The 24,616-nt window shown below is 38.6% G+C and overlaps 2 protein-coding genes across 2 annotated transcripts; both read right to left on the bottom strand.

Moving 5' to 3' along the window:
- Positions 1–2,981: 2,981 nt before the first annotated feature.
- Positions 2,982–10,375, bottom strand: LOC113292799. Its single transcript, XM_026541655.1, has 2 exons — positions 8,558–10,375; positions 2,982–4,143 (listed from the first exon to the last, which is right to left on the bottom strand). The coding sequence occupies exon 1, from the start codon at positions 10,299–10,301 to the stop codon at positions 9,432–9,434; it is 870 nt and encodes a 289-aa protein (XP_026397440.1). The 5' UTR covers positions 10,302–10,375; the 3' UTR covers positions 2,982–4,143; positions 8,558–9,431.
- A 607-nt stretch (positions 10,376–10,982) lies between these two features.
- LOC113297817 lies at positions 10,983–14,602 on the bottom strand. Its single transcript, XM_026546402.1, has 2 exons — positions 13,594–14,602; positions 10,983–13,101 (listed from the first exon to the last, which is right to left on the bottom strand). Exons 1-2 carry the CDS (start codon positions 14,426–14,428, stop codon positions 12,713–12,715), a joined length of 1,224 nt encoding a protein of 407 aa, XP_026402187.1. The 5' UTR covers positions 14,429–14,602; the 3' UTR covers positions 10,983–12,712.
- Between the last annotated feature and the right edge of the window lie 10,014 nt (positions 14,603–24,616).

Below are 24,616 nucleotides of genomic sequence, written 5' to 3'. Positions count from 1 at the left end.
ATTTCATCCACCAATCATCTCCGTCATCTCACTAGCTCCCATTGACTGCTTCTATCATCATTAACGACTGCTTTTGAGCTTCATCACTAAGCTCGAGTGCTTCTGTCTATCCCCTGTTTAACTCAAACAAACCTAGCTACAGCTCCGATGGCAGCAAACCCATCTGCTCCATACCGTCCCTGACTTCTTCTCTTCCTCATTAAATCTTCCCAGTCACCATCTCGTTCGTACTGTCATACCAGCTTCCTTATAATACAGACGCGAACTCCATCATACTACCATCAACAACAACAGTTCATCATCGTTACCACTAATGGCACCGAACCCATCTCTTTCAGCTGTTAATCATAGCCGCTCGAGCAACGCTGCAACAGATATCCATGCAGAAGAAACTGCACGCGGGATTTTCAGTTTTGAATAAGATTACCCCTTGTAAAATACGTGACTGTGTTTAGCAGTTCCTTTGAGAGCTGACTGCCCCTTAACACTTGATGAGGTGTCAATAGTATTTGTCCAGAAATTGACCATTTTTATCTTTTGTCTTCTGAGTTCTTGTTTTGCTCATAACTTCTTCATGCGAACTCGGAATTACTTCATCCTTTCTCCCTTGGCTTTATATTTTCGTCCTCTTCAAGATGAAAAGTAAAAACTTGTAATTGAACAAGTTCCATTGGTCTTTGGCCATTCTCCATTTGTAGCTAGCTTCTTTTATTGCATAATTAAGTGTCAATTCACTTCTTTTGGATGATTCACCTAATAAAACATAAAATATTAGAAAACAAGCTTAATGTACAATAATTTGCAAGAATATAAACAATTAATAGCATGGAATTAACACTAAATATATGTAAAATATGCACTTATCAAATTCCCCCACACTTGGCTTTTGCTAGTCCTCGAGCAAACTACCTAACTTAAAACAAAACACAACAACTCCATTTCGCCGAGGATACGGTTACACTTAGCATTTGCAACAAGCCTTTAAACCCCTAGGTGTCCCTAGTGGACGAGTTATAGTCTTGTGAGGGCTTACGAGAGGTATACCCACAAAACCTACTCCAACTTCAAAGCGTTCCATCTTCCCAAGCATCCAAAGAGCTATGAGGACATAGAGTTTCTGCATGCTAGTAATAACAAGTTAGAAACATCAAAGAACATATTCATTCTTAAATCTTGAGTGAGAAATAACCACACCATAATGAGAGAACGCGTGTTTGAGAGCGATCAATAAGCATTTCGCCTCGACTTCTGCCTCACATAAAAGGATTTTCTGATAATTGCACTCAATAAGATAGATTTTTTATGGGTCTCACTTGTGTGCAGGTAAGAATGAAGATAGAATCCTACACACGTTGAATGGTGGGAAGGAAACCTTCCGAATTATTTCTGGAGACCCCACAAGATCGAGGGAAATAAAAATATTTTCTGATGATCTCTAAGAAAGGAAATCAACCACTATAGAAAGGATGGGAGTACTTACCACCTTCACATCCGATCGGCAGTGACGAAAGCACCACTCTCACAGCATCCAATAGAAACGTAGTCTTCAGCTCGTCTTCTTCATCTTCTCGGTCTTCGTCTTCGGCTTCAACTGTTGATGATAAACTCTTGAACTTCGCAGAACTTTGACAATTTGTAACTCTTTTCCTCAATTTTCTTGTTGTTTGAAACTTCTTTATATGTTTTTCTTCCACATGGCCTTATTGATGAAATAACAACCTAAATGCAATTCTTTTTTTTTTTTTTTTTTTTTTTTTTTTTTGAAAAGAGATTGCAACTAAAACAATAAATATGAAATACAATTAACATGGACATTTGAGAAGTATGCTACCACTTTGATATTCACAACTTGTAATGTCTTTGTATCATAAACTTCAATAATTCTCATCTTTTGATTTTCTTTGCTCTTGTAATAAGTCTTCAACATGTATATAAAAATCCGCTCATTATATGTTGTTTTTACTTGGATATGAATTTTTTGCTCCTCCTTGAATTGTTGCTTGTAAACCTCAAACGTCTTCAACTTCCCTTGTAGATTCTGATGTCGCTCCACTTGTTGATGATGATGGTGTGTTTCTATGGAGCTGTCGTTGGCGAGAGAGAATGGTGCTAGATGCGAATCAAACTACAATAAGGTGGTTTTCATCTATAAACGTCACCCTTATGATTGACAAAATTAGCACTCAAGAGATCAAAAGTAGTGCTTCTATTGGTGGGAGGTTGGGTAGCTCACCATTCTACCCGGAATTAACGTGCGGTGACACACACTCAGAAGAAAGCTCTTTAGTCATTTGTAAAAAAGAAATCTGGTATGGTGCCTCGGTTGATATGAAAATGGGTAGTCTCCACTAATTATTGATCAACGATTCTAAAAATGCATTTCTCCCCGCACCTCATTTGCATCACCGGCATGATTAAATCCATTATTTAACACTCCAATTCGTAAGAAATCCGAACGTAGTTCCCTCACACTTCCAAATTCAGTTATGTCGGTCAGAATTCTCTATGTAAACATACCTAGAAGTATGCTAGTGACTCTAAAATCTCTACACATTGAAGGTTTTATGCAAAAAAAAATGAAAAATCTATATGCAAACTACTCCCCCACACTTAAACTTCACATTTTCCTCAATGTGTAAAACAGAAAATTCTGTAGCAGATAAAACGCAAAAGCTGTGCAAATTGGTGAGGAATTTGGAAAAACTCCGTTTCACAAAAGTTGTTCATCTAAGTGTTTTCTACAAAGTGTCAAAAGGGCACAGTTTTTCGATAAACAGTCTGACAGTTATGGTCTCTGGACTGAACTACGCGCAGTCTGAATATTTCTGACGAAAAGGTATTCGTCATAATTCTCTTCTAAGATAGATTCCGGATTCAATGAAATTAAACATGAGGATGAAAATATGATATGAAAATAATAAAAACATAAAATAAAAGGGTTTAAGATACAAAAATTATGGGTTGCCTCCCATTAGCGCTTGGTTTAAAGTCGTCAGCCCGACTGGGCAGTCTCCTTACTACTCCTCCAGAGGGAGTAAATCTTGAAGTCTAATTGCGTCCACCTTCTCAGTAGAGAAGTTTTCTTAATATGGCTTCAATCTATGGCTGTTGACCTTGGATGTTATCCCGGTTTTACTACTAGTAATCTCAACTGCACCATGAGGAAAAACATTACTAACAATAAAAGGTCCAATCCATCGGGACCTTAGCTTACCAGGAAATAAACGATCAAAACCGATGGAAGAAGCCATCTTACTTCACCTGATATCGAGCCCAATACCGGCTCAATCTAATCTCGAACTCGGCACGTCTTCCTCGTCACTCCAGCATCATCACGATCAGTTAACAAACATCATCAATCAATCATTGTCACTGATAATCGCAACCATCATTTCATCCACCAATCATCTCCGTCATCTCACTAGCTCCCATTGACTGCTTCTATCATCATTAACGACTGCTTTTGAGCTTCATCACTAAGCTCGAGTGCTTCTGTCTATCCCCTGTTTAACTCAAACAAACCTAGCTACAGCTCCGATGGCAGCAAACCCATCTGCTCCATACCGTCCCTGACTTCTTCTCTTCCTCATTAAATCTTCCCAGTCACCATCTCGTTCGTACTGTCATACCAGCTTCCTTATAATACAGACGCGAACTCCATCATACTGTCATCAACAACAAAAGTTCATCATCGTTACCACTAATGGCACCGAACCCATCTCTTTCAGCTGTTAATCATAGCCGCTTGAGCAACGCTGGAACAGATATCCATGCAGAAGAAACTGCACGCGGGATTTTCAGTTTTGAATAAGATTACCCCTTGTAAAATACGTGACTGTGTTTAGCAGTTCCTTTGAGAGCTGACTGCCCCTTAACACTTGATGAGGTGTCAATAGTAGTTGCCCAGAAATTGACCATTTTTCCCTTTTGTCTTCTGAGTTTTTGTTTTGCTCATAACTTCTTCATGCGAACTCGGAATTACTTCATTCTTTCGCCCTTGGCTTTATATTTTCGTCCTCTTCAAGATGAAAAGTAAAAACTTGTACTTGAACAAGTTCCATTGGTCTTTGTACATTCTCCATTTGTAGCTATCTTCTTTTATTGCATAATTAAGTGTCAATTCACTTCTTTTGGATGATTCACCTAATAAAACATAAAATAAGAGAAAACAAGTGTAATGTACAATAATTTGCAAGAATATAAACAATTACTAGCATGGAATTAACACTAAATATATGTAAAATATGCAGTTATCAGGCCTCCACCTCCCAGTTGTCATTAGGAGACAACAGCGAAAACTCAGAAGCGATCCCCATCATTAGCCCCAAGTCGGGCTGACCACCAGAAGAATAGATCTTACCGAAAGAGAACTCTTGATTTGTCTCTGAAACATTCATCGGCTCAGGAATCAACGTTTAAGGATCAACGTTTTTGTCTTCTTGACGAGGATAAGGGGTTTCCTCAAGATCGGCCGGTTGATCATCACCCTGCCCCTTAGGTACAATCACTTTTTCGGTTTCTTCATTGACAGGAGAAGTTTCGGTACGCTCTTCATCGTCGGTCTCCTCATCCTCTTCGTTGTCAAATTCTTCCTCTTCTTCACCAACTGGGCTGGTAACTTCAGGGATACCCATTTCTTCAACCTCGACGGTAGAAGACTCAACGGGGCCAATCTTCTTCTTCCTCGAAGCCTACAGGAAGTACATGTCAAATGCCAGCTCATCATGTCATAAATAAGATTATCACCTCGTGGTAACTTTAGAAGAGGTAATAATTCTGGTTTTAGAGGAAACAGAAATGGTGGTAACTTCAGAGGAGGTTTTAGAGGTGGAAGAATTGGAAATCGAGGTGGCAGACAGGACAACTCCAACTTTTATCCTCCAAGGTACACTTAATATGTCAAATGCCAGCTCTGTAAGAAGGTTGGTCACTTAGCTCCAGAATGCAGATACAGATATGCACCAAGTGACTATTCAATGCAAGCTTAATATACTTCCAATGACAATTATGGTGATGATTATTGGTGTCCTGGGCCAGAAGCCTATGCTGCTTATGATGATGATTATGCATCCTCTTCTTCTTCTGGTTGGATACCAGATTCAGGGGCTACTCACCACATCACTTCTGATCTGTCAAATCTAAATTTACACTATGAATATCAAGGCACTGATCAAGTCAGAGTTGGAAATGGATCAGGTTTGCATATTACTCATACTTGATCCTCCATGTTACATAATGATTCTGTTAAATTTACCATTTCAAATGTTTTTCATGTCCCATCTATAACCAAGAATTTAATATCAGTTCTTCAATTTACTAAGGAGAATAATTGTTATTTTGAATTCTATTCTGACAAATTTCTTATCAAGGATCTGGTTACACACAAAGTTTTACTTCATGGTCATGCTAGATATGGTTTATATCACATGGAGTTCACTACTACTCAACTTAAGCAAGCTCTCTCCTCTGGTCTCTCTTCCTCAGAAAAATGGCATAACAAACTTGGCCATCCAGCATATCAAACACTCAAGCATATTCTCTCATCAGTTCATGAAGTGATTGACAATCATTTATCCTCAACAATTTTCTCCTCTTGTCAGACAGCTAAAATTCATGCACTACCTTATCCTACTGGTACAAGCTCTAATAATGTCTATGGTCCTCTAGATGTAGTCTTTTCAGATGTATGGGTATCACCACTGTGCTCCATTAATGGTTATAAATACTATGTTTCTTTTATAGACTCATTCAGTAGGTTCACCTGGTTGTATCCAATTGCTTATAAATCTGAAGTTCTTGAAACTTTTGTCAAATTTAAGAATCTTGTTGAAAATTAACTTAATAGAAAAATCAAGTTTGTTCAATCTGATTGGGGTGGTGAATACAGGAATGTATCTACTTATCTGAATTCTTGTGGCATAGGACACATGGTTTCTTGTCCTCATGCTCATGCACAAAATGGTACAGCAGAAAGAAAACATAGACATATTGTGGAAACTGGTTTGGCTCTTTTACATCATGCTTCATTACCTATATCATTTTGGTCCTATGTATTTGAAACTGCCAATTACCGTATAACAGATTATCCACACCAAATTTGGACCAGTTATCACCTTTGGAGTGTTTATTTCATGTCAAACCTGATTATTTATTCTTACACACATTTGGTTATGCTTGCTATCCATACTTAAGAAAGTTCAACCATCACAAATTAGAACCAAGATCTGTTCAATGCATATTCCTTGGTACAGCCTTATGCATAAAGGTTACAGGTGTTTCAATCCTAGTACCAACAAGATTATCATTTCCAGGGATGTCAAGTTTGATGACAATAAATTCCCTTGTGCTACACTGTTTTCTTCTTCTGGTACTTCTACAGTTGTATCTGTCACACCATCTGTAACACCTATATCTGCTACTTCAACTCCACCAGCAGCTATTTCAAATGAAGTTGATGATTCCTCCTCTACCACTACATCTGCACCAAATGACCCTGTACCTCTGCCAACTCCTCCTACAACATCTACTGCAGCTTCTCATCTATTACTAAAGCTCATCCAATGCAGACAAGAGGCAAAATGGGTATTTCTAAAGCAAAACCAAGAGTGTTTGCATCTGAGGTTCAAAGTGTGTGTGAGGATATTACTGTACCTATTTGCTATATTGGAGCTTGTAAGGACCCAAAATGGAGAGCTGCAATGGATGAAGAAATTACAGCATTACTTCAAAATGGTACTTGGAAGTTAGTTCAAGCTTCAGATGGCTATAATGTTATAGGTCGCAAATGGATTTTTAGGATCAAAAGAAGAACAAATGGATCTATAGAGAGATACAAGTCCAGATTGGTGGCTAAAGGTTACAATCAAGTGGAAGGCATTGACTATCAAGATACATTCAGTTCTGTAGTTAAGCCTACTACTGTCAGGATAATTCTTTCTATTTCTCTCTACAAGAATTGGCAGGTAAGACAGTTGGATGTCAAAAATGCCTTTTTACATGGCCATCTAACTGAGGAAGTATTTATGGTTCAACCACCTGGATATAAAGATAAAAAATTTCCTAATCATGTGTGTAAGCTTCAGAGATCATTGTATGGTTTAAAACAGGCTCCTAGAGATTGGTTTGAGAGGTTGAGTAAGTTCTTATGTGCTCATGGATTTCTACCCTCCAAGACTGATACATCTCTCTTCTACAGAGTAACCAACAATTCAGCACTTTACATACTTATATATGTTGATGATATTTTGGTTACTGGAAGCTCATCCAAACATATTGATACTCTCATTACTGCACTGAGTCAAGAATTTGTAATCAAAGATTTGGGGTTGCTTCATTTTTTCTTGGGGATTAAGGTCATTCACAACTCAGCAAGTATATTACTTTCTCAAGAGCCGTATATTATAAACTTACTTATCAAAACTAAATGAATGTTGTAAAACCAACATCCACTCCCATATTACCTTCTAAAACTGATGGTGATACTACAATCTTTGAAGATTCAGTTCGTTATAGAAGTACAGTGGGTGTATTGCAATATTCCACAGTCACTAGGCCTGATATTGCATTTGCAGTAAATAGAGCATGTCAGCATATGCAGAATCCTACTAATGACCATTGGTCAGCTGTCAAGAGAATTTTAAGGTATCTAAATGACACTGTTTCCTTTGGTCTGCAATTTAAAAGAGCTTCAGCATTACAATTACAGGCTTATTCTGATGCTGACTGGGCTGGAGATATGTCTGATAGGAGATCTACAGGAGGTATGGCACTTTTTCTTGGTCCTAATTTGATTTCTTGGTGATCTAGAAAGCAAAAGACTGTCTCTAGGTTCAGCATAGAGACTGAGTATCGTGCCTTAGACGATGCAACATCTGAGGTTGTATGGGTTGAATCACTTCTTACTGAGTTGCACTTCTCCATACCAAGAGTTCCAGTCATGTGGTGTGACAACATGGGTGCCACTTACCTAACTGACAACCTTATCTTTCACAATATAATGAAACACATTGAAATTGCATTTCATTATGTGCGTGAGCTTGTTGCTGCTAAGGCCTTGGATGTCAGATTTCTCTCAACTCAAGATCAAACTGCTGATATCTTCACTAAGGCTCTATCCACAACTCGCTTCTCTACATTGCGGCTCAAGCTCAGTGTCCTTGACTTCTCTAGACCCTGATCTTGCGGGGGGTGTTAGAATATTAGCTTAATCTTGTAATTAGAGTGTGTAAGCATTTGTGTAAGTGTGTGAATTGAGTGTGTGAGCGCGTGTGTATCCTGAGCGTGTGAGGGTTACTGGAAGTTGGAAGTTAAGTGTACGTTGTTGTACCGGCCAAACAAGTAACACCTAAAAGTTTTTTAAATATCTCAGTTTGTTGTTCTGAGATTCTCAATGAAGAAATCAAAAACTCTGTAAACCTAAAGAAGAATGTCTAGCGACTTTACTCTTCTCAATACCCCACGACAAGGAAAGGGTAACTGTGATCTCAAAAATCACACATGCATGACTAAAAATATATATGTATATATGTGATATATAAACTTATGGGATAGTACTAACCTTTTCTTTCTTGTTAGATTCCCACAATTTAGATGATAATTTGAGAGACGTTGAACCGTTTTCTCGTCGTTCCCAACTCTTTGATTAGAAATTTTCTAATCCCTTGAGACCGGGAGGAGTCACCACTGCATTCACAAAACCCTCAGAGGAGGTACCAGCAGCGGTCTCCTTATTAGCAGCGATTTCCTTCCCCTTCGATTCCTTGGCAGCACAGAGGTCAGCGTCTTCGCCATCAGAACTATCCTCTTCGTCCTCTTTCTTACCATCGTTGTCGGCCTCCACCTCCCAGTTGTCATTAGGAGACAACAGCGAAAACTCAGAAGCGATCCTCATCATGAGCCCCAAGTCGGGATGACCACCAGAAGAATAGATCTTACCGAAAGAGAACTCTTGATTCGTCTCTGAAACATTCATCGTCTCAGGAATCAACGTTTGAGGATCAACGTTTTTGTCTTCTTGACGAGGATAAGGGGTTTCCTCAAGATCGGCCGGTTGATCATTACCCTGCCCCCTAGATACAATCTCTTTTTCGGTTTCTTCATTGACAAGAGAAGTTTCGGTACGCTCTTCATCGTCGGTCTCCTCATCCTCTTCGTTGTCAAATTCTTCCTCTTCTTCACCAACTGGGCTGGTAACTTCAGGGATACCCATTTCTTCAACCTCGACGGTAGAAGACTCAACGGGGCCAATCTTCTTCTTCCTCAAAGCTTACAGGAAGTACATGTCAATCTCTGATTCGAGGGGCAACATACATACAACACATTATGTTAAATCATACCTTGACAGTAGTGGTACCCTTCGAAGGAAGGCAGCCTCAGAACTTTCTTCGTCACCAGCATCCTCAGCATCAATGGTATAATACTATAATCAAAGTTCATACCGAAAAATTCAAAACCCAGGGGCAAAAATCACCATAGCGGGATGGGGCACCGTCACGAGGTTTGGTTTGAGCAGTAGGCCTCCATCCATGCTCACCAGGGATCCAACCATGGGCCCAAGGGACAATAAATTCAAGTGGCGTAGCATGCCACTCATAATCATGATCGCGACGAAGACGCTCTTTGAGGGAATATAGCTCTGGCTTATTAGTCTTCTCAGTACCAAGAACAAACCGTAACTTCGAGTCACTTACTTCACTCAGAAGAAGAACCTCACCATGAGGAGTCATCATCGTACGAACACCAACACTCCACCGTTTCCGGTTCCTATTGTTAACATAATCTCCAAAAGAAGCGTTAAAGTTTTCAGGGGTATACCAACTCTTCTCCTCGGGATCGGGTGTATAACACTTCATCGTGGTCTCACCCTTGCTCCGAAGATAACATTCACGAAGGGTTCGCAGGTAGTTCTCACTTAATTGAACCACCGAGCGGCAGTGGGTATGAGAAGTAGAGCCCTCACGATGGTCCACCACGTCATAATAGAATGAATCTCCCCACTTATACAAGGGAAGCATCAAACCCGCTTCGAAGGCTCCTACGGTCGTCAAAAGATGCTGGGAATCGTACTTATAACTTTTTATCATGTCATAAGTAAGATCATCACCTTGGTTGTAAAAACGAACCTCAAAATGCTCAGTACCATGCCTCACTTTAAACTCTTCAAGATCAATATGTCTGAAGGAGACATGAGCCCGCTTTTTCTTCTTCGGAGCCGGAACAACTTGTACCGAAGGGGCAACCTCAGAAGACGTTGCCTTACCCGATGAATCCTTCGGCGGGGGACTCATATCCAAAGCCTTCATTTTTACCGGCGGATTCCTCGACAAGTCTAGATCCTTTGGCAAAGAATTCTTCGACGAAGCGACTTTTAGCTAAGCCTTAGATTTCTGAGAAGACGAAGGGTTAGGAGGAACAATAGAGCGGATAGGTTGAACCTCCAGCGGCTCCGAACGTTGTGAAGAAGGCCTGCCTGCCGGACGATCAACTGCATAACGAGAACTTCTTACTTGATCCCTCCACTTTTGAGAAGCAGCCTTCAGATCAGATGATGAGAAGGTTCTACGAGGACGAAGATCCGATTGAGAATATCTTGGTGGCGCTCCTTTCGGCGGAGATATGTCGGGACTTCTAGTTGATGGAGATCTATAAGGAATCGGTGGCAGAGACCTATAAGGACTATGTTTTCGATCGTTACCTGCCATTACGACCTAAAAGGGGCATCAGAAATAAACGAAGGTCAAGGTTAGGTCTGCAATCATTACTTCACCTCAAGAACACCATGATATCACCAAGAAATCAGAAAAATAACGCCGTAAAGCGGTCCCAGATTTTGTCATAAAGAACATGGGCAAGTATATGTACTTTCGTATATTATGTTTTTCATCACAAAATCTGGAAACAACAATAATAGAAGCAAAGTTGATCAAAATCATGGACATAATGGTGAAGAACAACATACCTGTAACAATGGTGGAACCAAGAGATTAACAGGAGGAAATCACCGATAAAATATATTCAAACAAAAGCGTGTTATGTACCTAGATGTACATAACAAGATCGGTTCCAGGTTTTGATAATAACCTCTTTGATTTTAAGAATCAAAGCCTAAAAAAGAAGAAATCTGATTCATAGAACCATCCTAACAGGGAGAAGAGATCTAAACTAAATTATATTTCATTAATTCATAATTTTGGATAATCTCTCTTTCACAGAATCACTAGCCTTATATAGCTAGGTTAGGAGAATGGAAACTATTTAGGCACCCCTACAATTGATAAAATCTAAGTGCTACTAACAACTAAACTAATAACCAACTCTACTATGATATGGGCCCCCCCTCCAATACCGGTACATGACATTCCACTCCCCTTGAAAGCATCCTTGTCCTCAAGGATGAGAGTCGTGAAAAGTAACTTTGAGAGGTAGGTATTCGCTTGTGACAACTGCAGGAGCAATGCAGAAGGAGCAAGGATTGTGGTCTGTAGACGAGCACTCCCTCCAATACTGGTACATGACATAGTCGTGGTAGGCTGGTAGCCCTTTCTAAACATATGAAAAGCCCAATAGTCATAATGCTAATGAATAACCTGGTGAGACACTTACACACTCCAAGCCCAGGCCCAACAACTGTCACCAATGAATATGCTTATCGGCCCTTGAAGACCACAACTAACTGTCACCAATGAATACTCTTGTGCCATTTACCAAAACACAAATGACTTTATTACCTGCACAATTGCTGCATGGTATGCACTCTTAGCAATAGTGCTGAAGACCATGATATGGGCACTGCGTCCGTTGTGTTCAGCAATAACTACAACACCAGAATTGCTAAGCATTCCACACATCCTCCTACTTATCGCGTCAATATTACAGCAGCAAGTTTCATGTAGCTGCACCGCAACTGCAGTACTGATCAATACATACATGCGCACTTATAAAACTTCAGTTTGGAGCCTCAGCACAAAGTGGAATACGTTGAGAAACATGAAAGGCACAACTCCAGTGAGGTGAAATGTTGATTCAGACTCGTTAATAGCTCCAACCTGACTGGGGATGCTCATCAGTACATAATGGAGATTAGGACCACCATTTGCTTCAAATTTCCTTACCCCTCTTAAAAACTCCAACTGGGTACAACCCATTGGTGGTGGACACACTCGCGACAAAAGTCGATTGCAGCACAAAAAACCAGTCATGGCAGAATTCTCATTTCTATGTGTACCTGCACTACCCTCAACCATTCAGAAGCATTAGGGAAGCCATGTTCACGAATATAATCTTCGTCACTGCTCCATAAAACTTCTATGTAAACATAAACAACCCAAAAGCTCTTAGAATGAGCAGTCCAGTTTGCATTCAAGTTGAAAACTGAGAATTTAACTTTCATTGCAACACTTCTCAAACTCCATATACCAGGTGGAAATAATCTGAATTTCCACCTCAAGTATCCATAAAAACGTACACCACCATTAACCATGACAAGCAGATCTTTGATTTTCACCCCCTCTACAAGAAACTCTTCCCTGCCAGAACAATATTCGTTACTACAATAAACTGTAGAGTGGTGTCCTTTTGGTAGCCAAGGAAAAATCCCAGTGAAAGCATCACCACTTGCTATACACCACAAACCTAGATGAGGCAAGCATAATTCCATTCCCCGCTGGAAAGACACATAACACAGTTTGCTGGCACGAAAAGAAAGAAACACAAGCTAACCGTTAAGCCTTTTTGAGAGAATCTGCGATTCACCAGCATATTTTCTTGCAATAACATAGATCTTTAGCGAATTTCGTGAACCATTTCCCAGCTGCGAGGTTAGAGGATATTTTCTTGCAATAACAAAATAGAGATAGAAACAAACACCACCATGATCACTGTCAGGCATGCTTCTGAGCATTGCCATTTTGATCATATAGCTGCAACCTGAAGGAGAATTCTGACATGCATATACCCCCATTTGAATCACCTCAAGCAACTTACATGTGAGAAGTAAGAAATTTTTTTCTCTTCTCTTCATGCCAAGTACGTGAACATACCCTCTATGTACGTTGTTAAACCTTACCACTCTAGCCAATAAGTGCAACGAACGTTTATTGTTCTCTGAAAATTCAGCACCCAAATTCCACTCACTACCAGATTTAACAACATAGGCAATTCTAAGAACCAACAAATTCAGGAACTGAAATTCAGATGGATACATGTGACTTGGAAACAACTCACAAACCGAATTCTCATCATAACTTTCCAATAATAAAGACCCAAGATGAACAAACACACAAGAACAAAATGTAACAACATCACATTCATATTCACCAACAGAGTTAGAGGACATTTTAATAATATCTGACTCTTTGCCACGATCAAATACTTTACCCATTTTGAGCTGCCAGAAAACATCAGCTTCAACACCATTCAAACTCCTACTCTCAGACCTTTTATCAAACATATTTATATCATCTAGAATTGCAGCATCAGTAATACACAAATGCACAATCCCATGGAGAAACCAGAAATCTAATTGGTACCCCAAACTTGAATTCCATAGAACAATCAATTTATCATAAGAATTGAATGAATTAAGTATTGGCTTACCTTGGTCAAATAGCGAACGAGTGACATTAAGGTGAATAGAACAACAATCCTCGCAGTTTGATTTGTTGTAGGAAATACACAATAACTCCTTCAAGTATTCGAGATTCTTCTCAAATTTGTTGAAGTGAAAATCTAGGAAAGGATAATTTACTTCACCAATCTTGATTTGATTTATCCACGTGAATTCCTTAACATCTATTTTTGCAGTTTCAATAACTGGGAAATTCACACAATCGAAGGAACCATCCTTTTCTTTAACAGCGCCAGCGAAATTTGAGTTAACCTTCTGAGATTCAACCCTATTGAGGACTTGAGAAGAAGAATCTAGCTGAACAGAAGTAGGAATTGAATCTGCTTTTTCCGATATAACAATGCCGAAGTCTTCAGAATCAAAAGGTTGAGCAACAGAAGTAGAAATTAGGTCGCAAATTCCAATTGATTTAGTAGGATCGTCTTCATCCGATGACGTCGAAGTAATCTTTGAAGCTCCTACTGGATCTTCCCGATTGCAGTTTTTCTTACCAAAATATGACTCCACTGTTGAATAAAAAACTTCTTTGGTAAGCATCGTTGACGCTAAATCATCAAATTGCTCCTTCACTTCTACCATTTTTGTATTCGCAACTCCATGAACGAATTGGTCTGCTAATGGTGGTATGTAAATTGATTCCCACCTATGCTTGGTGAAGTTGATGAGATATTCTGTTTGTGAAAGATGATAATTTCGACTGGGTGAAGGTGCATCGTTAAGTATATCTTGATATCTTCTCTTCATATCAAGTAAATGGTTATAGAGTTGAAATTTCTCCCTAACTAGATACCAAATATCCCCCATGGATCGAACGAATCTGATACCAATTGTTATGTACCTAGATGTACATAACAAGATCGGTTCCAGGGTTTGATAATAACCTCTTTGATTTTAAGAGTCAAAGCCTAAAAAAGAAGAAATCTGATTCATAGAACCAGCATAAGAGGGAGAATAGATCTAGACTAAACTATATTTCATTAATTCATAATTTTGGATAATCTCTCTTGCACAGAATCACTAGCCTTATATAGCTAGGTTAGGAGAATGGAAACTATTTAGGCACCCCTACAATTGATAAAATCTAAGTGCTACTAACAACTAAACTAATAACCAACTCGACTATGATATGGGCACCCCCTCCAATACCGGTACATGACAAAGCGGTACCTCCAGGGGATGATCAGTACGTGGTAGGTACATTATCAGTAGAATTGAAGAACAAAAAGACAAATCCAAGGTTAAATTAAATTCTTCTCAGAAGACAGAAACAGAAACAGAGGAGAATAGGAATGAGAATGAGAATGAGGAGAAGAATAAAACTTATTTCACTCACACCCTCTCTCATATTTATAACCGCAATAAAGTGGAAGAAAACCGTCCTGAAAGCCAAGGAGAAGTTATCACTGAGAGTGGGAAACGTGCCCTAAAATCTTGGAGAGTTATTGCAAGGAATGAAAGATGTGTGAGTAAAGGATTTTTTCTTCATACTTTGACTCCCATCAAACTTAGAAGAAAATGGGCAAATTGTATACACATATATACAGCCACGTGTCGAAAGTCATACACGTGGACGTCGCAAGATGAAGGGAGCATCAAAGAATGATGACATGTTGAAGCATCTAGGTCTGCACGGCATCATCAGCCACGTGTCTGATCAAAAGTGAATCTGATGGCTCCAAGGCTAAGGAGTACGCAACGAGAAGATGTATGAGAATCACGGTAGCAACTCAGAAGATTACTTTATCAGATCTCGAGACAGATTCGAATTGGATGGGCAAGATGAGACACAGCTGACGCCGAGATGACACCTGCATTAGGAGCTGTCTAAAGTGTGCAGACTACCCCAACCACTCGCATTAAATGCTACGAACATAGGATACGTATCAAGCATCCTATGGAAGAAGGAGAGGCGCGCCATCGTTACAACACATTAGCGTTAGAGGCATCGGGAAATCACGAAGATAGTCATCGGTATCGGCACATTAACCAAGACGATAGGCTTCAGTAGTATCAATGAAGAGGGTCCCACACAAAAAGTCTATAAATACCCAACTCGACTAAAGGAGAGGAGGTTGACCAATTTTCAGGAGAGAGAACTATTGTTAGGAAGAGAGAGATTGTAATAGTAAGTATGAGTTTTATCTATATTTCCCTACCATCGTTGCCTACTCAGAGTCATTCGACTATCACTTGTAATCTTATCTGCTCCATAGTGAAAAACCTAACCCCCCGTGGACGTAGGCCTTAGTGCTGAACCACGTAAATCATCGTCTGCACTTATGGCTTTGATTTATTTCTGTTATGCATCGTTTTAATCATCATAAATGTTATCTATTACGCAAAGTAAAATTGAGACAATGACGATCCCGCAGGCTCAGAGTTCCCCAGAAAAGCTTAATTATCGTCTTATGTATACTTATTTCTATTGTTATTATATTCAGTCAGCATTGCGAACATTGGTTGTGGAAACGATGCCATCTTCGTTACATCTATGTTCACACCGTTGAATGTTGGATTGGATGCGGATCGCGAATTTGAAATCCGTCATGCATTGGATTCGAGGAGGATGAGGAAAAAATCGGCATAATCCGGACCATGATCACCACTGAATATGGTACCTATATTTTGTATTATTTTTCATTACCCACAAGGGGAACTTAGAGTGAGAGCCTCATATTACGGGTGGATATCTCTCACAGTATTTAAGTTTCTTCAATCATTTGCTCATCTTCATTCGGAAGCGTTGTTTTACTTGGATTTTTGAATGGTCGTGCCTTTTATTACTGATATCGTTTTATTTTATGCGTTTTCCTTTGTATGTTTTCGTCTTTTATTTTCGTTGATGGATTCTCCCATTTTCCATCTGATATTCCCATCTTGGATGAAATTTTATTTTATGATGTCGATGTTGGTGATTATGATGTTGATGCAGAGAATAACATCTCTTCGGGGAATATTTACTCGATGCGGCAACAATTTGAAGGCTGCTTAGGGACTGGTATTTCTTCTTTTCCTACTTCATTTTCAATAAACTGAAATGATAATCTTAAGTATTATATTTATTTTTTTGGTGCTTTAGGGACTTCTGAATCTTTTGATGATCTTGGCTGAGTTGGATCTCGTGATTTAGTATTTATATCCGCTGGAAACATTTTTGAGGTTGACGTTATGATTACTGAGCTCAGTAGTTCTTCTTATCTTGAGTTGGTTGGTTTTGGTTCCGCTACTGTGGTGAATCATGTCATCATCCGCGGGGCTTCCTCTGATGTGGATTCTCCACGTTCTTTTGAGAGGACGCCTGCGAACACAAGTGGTTTTCCGAAACTGATGATGATGATGTGACAGACGCTGCTGGCTCCACTATATTGGAAAATGGGTTCAAATAGAGGATGAAAAAACATAGACAAATTGTGGTACTCCTGACTTTCAAGACTCGAATAGATTTCTTTTAGACAATTATTTATACCCTCCCAATATCAATTAGCGATTACAACAGGTATGCGAAATAATGCCTTCAGGATACAATGAAAGCCCTACAATAGAGAAATTGGATTCAAGGTTTGTACCCCTTGACCCAATCAAAAACACACGAGAAAGGTTTCTGATGATGCTTTAAAAAGAGATAAAACAAGTTGAATTGATAGTGAAGAATGGTAGAATGCCTTCACTACTTATAGGGATATTCATACCTATTCGAGATGCCTCTTCACTTCCAAAAGACATATAAGGTGTTTATTGGGAATGGTTGTGTCCTTTATGAACCATCACACCTATTAGAGGTGTATTTTCATCTCCAACTAACATCCATTGTGTCTATTCAATACAGAACGCTTCCCCGTCATAGTGGCAAATCAAAACCGAAAACCATTTTATTTTCTATGTTATTGAAAATATCCAATAATTTCCCCCTATTTTCAAAAACCAAAAAACTAAAAATAAAGTAAACACTTACAAAACAGAGTGGCTGTATCACTCAAGTGACTTCCTACGTACCCGAGTGGGATCAAGCCAACGTAGTTCAAGCTTAATTGAGACTAAGCATCATCGTTGAAATCAATACATAAATGATAGGTATCTTTTGGATTTGAACCTTCACTTAGTGTAAGAAATTCAAAGCCTCATCGAGGTTCTATGGTGAAACTAGTCTTGAACCAAGTACCCCTTACGATAAAACCGGAATCTCCACACATATTGATTTCATAAAAACCATGTGTTCTGTATCTTAGCACGTTAATGGCTATGTCCTGATTCATGAGTCTGCTTTATAGAACGGTCTTATTCTCTTAGGAAACGGCCTGATTTCCATACTCATATAGGTAAGTCTCTAAGGTGTGTTGTAGTAATAATTTTAATGCGGTAAATAAGAGTTCGTTGCTCGGACTTGTAAAGATTTAAAAACATAAAAATATATACAAACGTTTGTCACAGGATCAAGAGACACTAGGACTCAGGATTCCACCATAATCATTCACATAATCAATATATTTATTCCCAAAACAATTATAGCTCACATAAAAATAGGGACTCTAATTCTTGCCGAGGTAGATTTTTAGAAGATTAACTGTAAATCGAAAGCATGGCATATCAAAAGTACTAAGACCAAGCATAAACCATCAAAATAAATGACAATCAATTAAGAAAAATCATAAAACTATTTATAAAAAGTGCAAGAAGTCATAAAAGAATTAAATAAATTATTATATGCGTGAAATATGGCTTCTTCCATCATCCCAGTGTTGGGGTTTAGATAATCATAATAATCATATTCTCAAAATATATTTGATGCTCAAAGTATGATTAAAAGAGTTAAAAATTATAAAACATTGTTTCTGAGACTCACAGAAGGCGTCCAGAGAAGAACGACAAAAGATAAATGCAGCTAACTGCGACACTTCGGTGATGCTGTTGACGCTGCTGAAAATAAGTCTGCCCTGGAGAGTCTGTTCTTCGTGTTCTTGAAGCTTTTTAATGGCAGCAGCAACAGCAGGTGAACATCGCTGTTTTTCCTTCTTCTTCGCTCCTCCTGGCTCTGGCTCGACCCCAAACTCTTGATAAACTTCTCTAAGACTTGAAAAACTCTTTTTATACCATCCAGGGCCACCAAATCTTCCCTTTATTCTCTCTCAAAGTCACGGCTTTTTCTTTTTCTTTTCCTTTTTTTTTTTCTGTTTTGTTACGCGTTAACATAGAGTTCCAGTGTTTGAAAACTCTTTCCAGAGATAGAAGCATATCATCCTATCCGTTAATAGACTTTCCCAGATATCACGTAATCTCCTAAACCCACAAAAGAATCCCGAGTATTTTGCGTCTCTGTTTCGTGAACTTGAGATAAAATCTCTTTCTCTTAACTCAACCAAGCCCACCACTTCTCCTACACGATCAAACCAAGCCCAAACCAACTTGGTCCGATGAAAATCCAAGAGGAAATCACGTCCAAAATCATTCAGAGAAATTCATGCAGACGTGAACCAGTTTCCCGCCAAAATCGATTATTTGAACGTGAAGAAGGGTGTCCCCTTAACCAGACTGGGAGTCCCTTTAGCATATGCCTAGAAATGGGTTACCCCTTATCCAAAGCGAGAGTCCGGATAGCAAATGTCCTCCCTGGTGCCTTTAACAACTTTTCGAGCCAATTTTGCTCCAAAAGCTTATTTTTCCAAAAACACCTACAAATAAATAAAATACCATAATAAGTACAAAAATGGGTACTAACAATATATACAATTGGGCTATATTAGACACATAAATGCGTCTATCAAATACCCCCAAACTTATTATTTGCTAGTCCCGAGCAAATCAAATAGAACATAAAATCCTAACTCACTGTCGCAGGCATCGTCGATTGCATTTAGCGTATGCAATAAGCCTTTAAACCCCTAGGTGTCCCTAGTGGCGGAGTGTTGTCTCCGGAGGGCTTACTAGAGATGTACCCACAAAACCTTTACTCCAGACCTTAGCTATCTACGCAGAACCTTGGAAGGCACTGAAGAATCTCCTTGGTTGGCATACTTATTGACTACAGGAAGAAGTACCCTGATGCGAAATTCCAATTGTTGTACACGAGTTTGCACTCAAGCATACTAAAATTCATATAAAGTGACAGAGCTCTACTCAGATAGTTGCACTACGGACATCATATTCTGAGTCAAAACTAATCACATGGATAGATCAAGAAGATGGATATAGAAAACATAGATGGTTTTGATGTTTACTAAGTGAACGACGTTTCCCATATCTGTCTGAAGGCCTCCGCCAAAATGAACCTATCCTAATGGATTGAGATACTAGTCTGACTAATATCAACACACTGGCATATACAAGGGTACCAGTGGTCGATAACCTAACTCTAGGTCAACACAACTGGCATATACAAGGGTACCAGTGGTCGACTTTATTGAATTTATTCCTTTTGGTCAAATGATCTGGTCTCAATTTCTTTCTTTCTTTTTTTTTTTTTCTACTTTTTGGTATCTACCATTTTTTTTTCATCTTTTTTTTTTCATCTCTTTTTCTTTTTCAACTTTTTTTTTTCACGGTATCTCAATCACTCTAATTCACCCTAGCATTGGTAACAACTTGAATCGTGGGCCCCACCTATCACTTAGAGAAACATAGTTTAAAAACAAAATAAAATAAAAATAGAAGTGAAAAGGACTCAACGAGATATGGTGAAACTATCATGTTATTTCTAACACCTGAGCTCTGTGCTTTTATGAATAGACTCTTTAGATGTTTCCATCTAATCAGATTGGTTCCTCAAACTCCTACAATCAAAATGCTTCCATCCACTTAGATTAGTTAGTGCAATCCTCAATAGGCATAATTTCTAAGCTCTGGAGTTTATTTATTGCAACTAAAAAGTTTCTCCCATACCCCCAAACTTAAATCTAACATTGTCCTCAATGTTCTAAAGATAAAATTAAAAACATGAACAAGGAGAAACTATTACCATTCGAAGCAAAAGAGTTAAGGAAAGATATTACCTGGTTGCATGAGTTTGGGTTACCTCCCAAGAAGTGCTAAGTTTAAAGTCTTCAGCCAGACATAGAAAAGGTTTAGTCAACTCGAACCGTATAACAGTAGCCGGAATAACTGTGGGTCTTTAAAACCAAAAAGAGCTGACAAAAGGAAACTGCAGTAAACCAAGAAAATGTACAATACTGGCATGCCCTTACCTAGTTTCTGGATAACTATCGCTAATTGCGGTTCAGGTTCAGGTTCAGGTTCTATGAAGGGGTCTAAATAGACTATTTTCCTCGGATGCATTTCCTCATAGGTAGGATCCAAATTATTAGGTCCTAGAGTCTGGAAAAACTCAGATAAGAACCTGGAATCACAAAATAACCTAAATAATTTAGGATCCTCTAAGTCAATTAGGTATGACTTACATAGTTGACCACAGTCAGAGTAGTGGTCATTCTGAAGCAAATGTGTCGATTCTAATTTCCTAAAGTACTTAGGCTTAGTCTTAGAACTTAATAAGTGACACATTTGAAATCTAAACGTTCCCACAGTTGGAAGAAAACTATTTGGTGGGAAAATAAAGTCAATCTGGGGATCATAGCCTGGGAAAACCACATCAACCAGAGGATGGGTTTCTAACGACTGAACTTCTTCCTGGACATCATTAGGCTCGGGAAAACGAGTATGAAGGTAATCCTGTAAAATGGTTGAGGCACAGATATCAAGTCCTAAGTGTGGGGACTTTCTGAGAGTTAAAGGTAAGGCACTAGGGAAGTGATAATCACCCCCAAACTTAGAGTTTTCAGTGTCTCTAGATAGACCTCTAATTATTTCTTGAATTTCCGTATCTTCAGAGTCCATAAAATATTCAAGAGATTCTTCTAAGTTATTATCAGGTAGTGCATCTTTACTCATCTCTACGGGTCTATATTCTTCTTCCAAGACTATTGTTTCTAAGTCTCTAGACTCTAACACAGTATTTTCGAAATGAACCCGTTCCTCTAAACCACTATCGGCTTCGTAATCAAAAGGAAAAACTACATCGTCTAAAACGGTGGTATCCCTAATCAAATCCTCGTCCTTTTGAATAGGTGAATAATCATAAAAATTATTTGGATTTGAACTAGAAATAATATAATCACTATACATCTCAAATGGATTACTAGATTCCTGATCACTATGCCTACATATTTCAGATTCTTCATCACTACTATCCTCATCATCATAATAGTACGAAGATGATTGAACCTTATCTAAATAAGTAGTGTTACCAATTATAACCTCGTTATCTTGATTATATGAAAAAGTATCTTCATTCTCAAGGGTATTATTGGATACACTATATTGGCAATTCAAGTTATTTCGAGCAATACTTTCGTTCGTCTCTAACTCAAGTCTACGTGTCGACTCAGCTATCCTCTCAAGGGTCTCTTCCAAAGAAAGTTCCCTTAGTGTAGGATCTAAGTTTTGAGTTAATCTATTGAGGATATCTTCTACAGATTCAGTTGTTGTTGCAGTTCTTTCGTCCATAACTACGTTATTCACCTCATCTAATTTATACGTCGATTCAGCTAACTGACGTGATGACTCAGCTAAATTCCTGAGAGTCTCTTCTAGAGAAGGAATAGGAACTGAAGGATCATAATAAGGACTACTTTTCAATAGTTTGATTGTATCCTCTAGAGACGAAGAACTAGTACTATAATCTTCTTGCTCATATGACTGATGCACGTGTGGATAGTAATTGGGCTCACCATGGTATGACCCATAACCTTCAAAAGGTTGGCGTTCCCAACCACTATTTACACTATGGTCATAATAATGTCCATATTGTTCAGTTGGATAACTATATTCATTCTGATGGCTATTATAATACCAGTTTGACATTTTAACTGCAAGGGAATTCTAAACAAGCACAAAGAAGGCTGACTCGACCACGACAAGCCTATTTTATCTAGCAAACAAAAAGCATGAAGGCTCCCTTAGATTGTTTCTAGACTAGCTTCTATCTCTCGAAGGGGAATTCGTTACAGTTTGAGCAAGCCCCTCTGGAATCAATCCGAGTCAAAGTAAGTTGAATTGAGGCGAGGGAAGCTCAGTGGAGCTTTGATACCCAAGGCCTCACCGCTATCACAAGGCGGCGCAGTCACGCATTCAACTCACGGAAACCATTATGAACTTCGAGGTGTGCTTAAAAAAGTAACCAATATCCTTCGAAAATTTTTCCTAATAAGCGCGTTACCCTATCGGTCTCGTTCTAGTCAAGTTTTAATCTTGGGTTCGCGTTAGGTTTCGTTTTCCTAAGGCGGGCAAGAAGGATACGGGGATTAAATCCGAGTCCTTATCTTGATTTGGCCAGGCCTTGCCCTTTACTAGGAAATTAAAAACAGTCCAAATTCGTCCTCAATCAATGAATCACCTTAAGGAATACAGTAACTCGCTTACAGGAGATTCGCGAGTGTTTCGATGGACTTACCTCCCATACCAGACGGGGGATGAACCGTTGAAGTCGACTCGGGCCACGACTCCTATGTCATGTACGAACCCGAGGGACCGAGACGATATCGTAATCGTCGTCCTTCCTGCACACAGTTTATATAATAATTTTTTTTTATAATACCCTTCCGTAGGGTTAAAAAAAATAAAAAAAATGTCCAAAAGTTCAGAATAAAGTCCAAATAAAAAGTCCAGAAATTACAAATTTATGAAAAATAAAGCCTATTTACAAATTCTAAAAATAAATAAATAAAAGCTATATACAAAAATAAAAATAATAATAAAAATTAAATCCTAAAAAAAAATAAAAAATTATGTCTTTTTTTTCTTCTCTTTTAGCTTTAAGCTTTTTGTTCCCAAGTCCTTAGTATTCCACTTCGAACCTGTAAATCAAAGACACAAAAAGAAACGTAAAAAGGAACAAATAATAATAAAAAAAAAATTAAACCTAAAAACAAATCTATATACAAGTCCGCGTCGGCGGCGCCATTTTGTTGTAGTAATAATTTTAATGCGGTAAATAAGAGTTCGTTGCTCGGACTTGTAAAGATTTAAAAAACATAAAAATATATACAAACGTTTTTCACAGAATCAAGAGACACTAGGACTCAGGATTCCACCATAATCATTCACATAATCAATATATTTATTCCCAAAACAATTATAGCTCACATAAAAATAGGGACTCTAATTCTTGCCAAGGTAGATTTTTAGAAGATTAACTGTAAATCGAAAGCATGGCATATCAAAAGTACTAAGACCAAGCATAAACCATCAAAAGAAATGACAATCAATTAAGAAAAATCATAAAACTATTTATAAAAAGTGCAAGAAGTCATAAAAGAATTAAATAAATTATTATATGCGTGAAATATGGCTTCTTCCATCATCCCAGTGTTAGGGTTTAGCTAATCATAATAATCATATTCTCAAAATATATTTGATGCTCAAAGTATGATTAAAAGAGTTAAAAATTATAAAACATTGTTTCTGAGACTCACAGAAGGCGTCCAGAGAAGAACGACAAAATATAACTGCAGCTAACTGCGACACTTCGCTGATGCTGTTGACGCTGCTGAAAATAAGTCTGCCCCGGAGAGTCTGTTCTTCGTGTTCTTGAAGCTTTTTAATGGCAACAGCAGGTGAACATTGCTGTTTTTCCTTCTTCTTCGCTCCTCCTGGCTCTGGCTCGACCCCAAACTCTTGATAAACTTCTCTAAGACTCGAACAACTCTTTTTATACCATCCAGGGCCACCAAATCTTCCCTTTATTCTCTCTCAAAGTCACGGCTTTTTCTTTTCCTTTTTTTTTTTTTCTGTTTTGTTACGCGTTAACATAGAGTTCCAGTGTTTGAAAACTCTTTCCAGAGATAGCAGCATATCATCCTATCCGTTAATAGACTTTCCCAGATATCACGTAATCTCCTAAACCCACAAAAGAATCCCGAGTATTTTGCGTCTCTGTTTCGTGAACTTGAGATAAAATCTCTTTCTCTTAACTCAACCAAGCCCACCACTTCTCCTACACGATCA

This window comes from Papaver somniferum, chromosome 7 (assembly GCF_003573695.1).
Source record: "Papaver somniferum cultivar HN1 chromosome 7, ASM357369v1, whole genome shotgun sequence".
In the NCBI taxonomy this organism is placed as follows: domain Eukaryota; kingdom Viridiplantae; phylum Streptophyta; class Magnoliopsida; order Ranunculales; family Papaveraceae; genus Papaver; species Papaver somniferum.
Note: the sequence above shows the minus strand (reverse complement) of the source record. Positions and strands in the feature narration are given on the sequence as shown.

Coding starts and splice junctions, on each gene's coding strand:
- LOC113297817 (XM_026546402.1), bottom strand. CDS start 14,428: ATGGGGGATATTTGGTATCTAGTTAGGGAGAAATTTCAACTCTATAAC. Junction 13,102..13,593: donor TCGTTCGCTATTTGACCAAG/GTAAGCCAATAC, acceptor CTGAATTTTCAG/AGAACAATAAACGTTCGTTG.
- LOC113292799 (XM_026541655.1), bottom strand. CDS start 10,301: ATGAAGGCTTTGGATATGAGTCCCCCGCCGAAGGATTCATCGGGTAAG.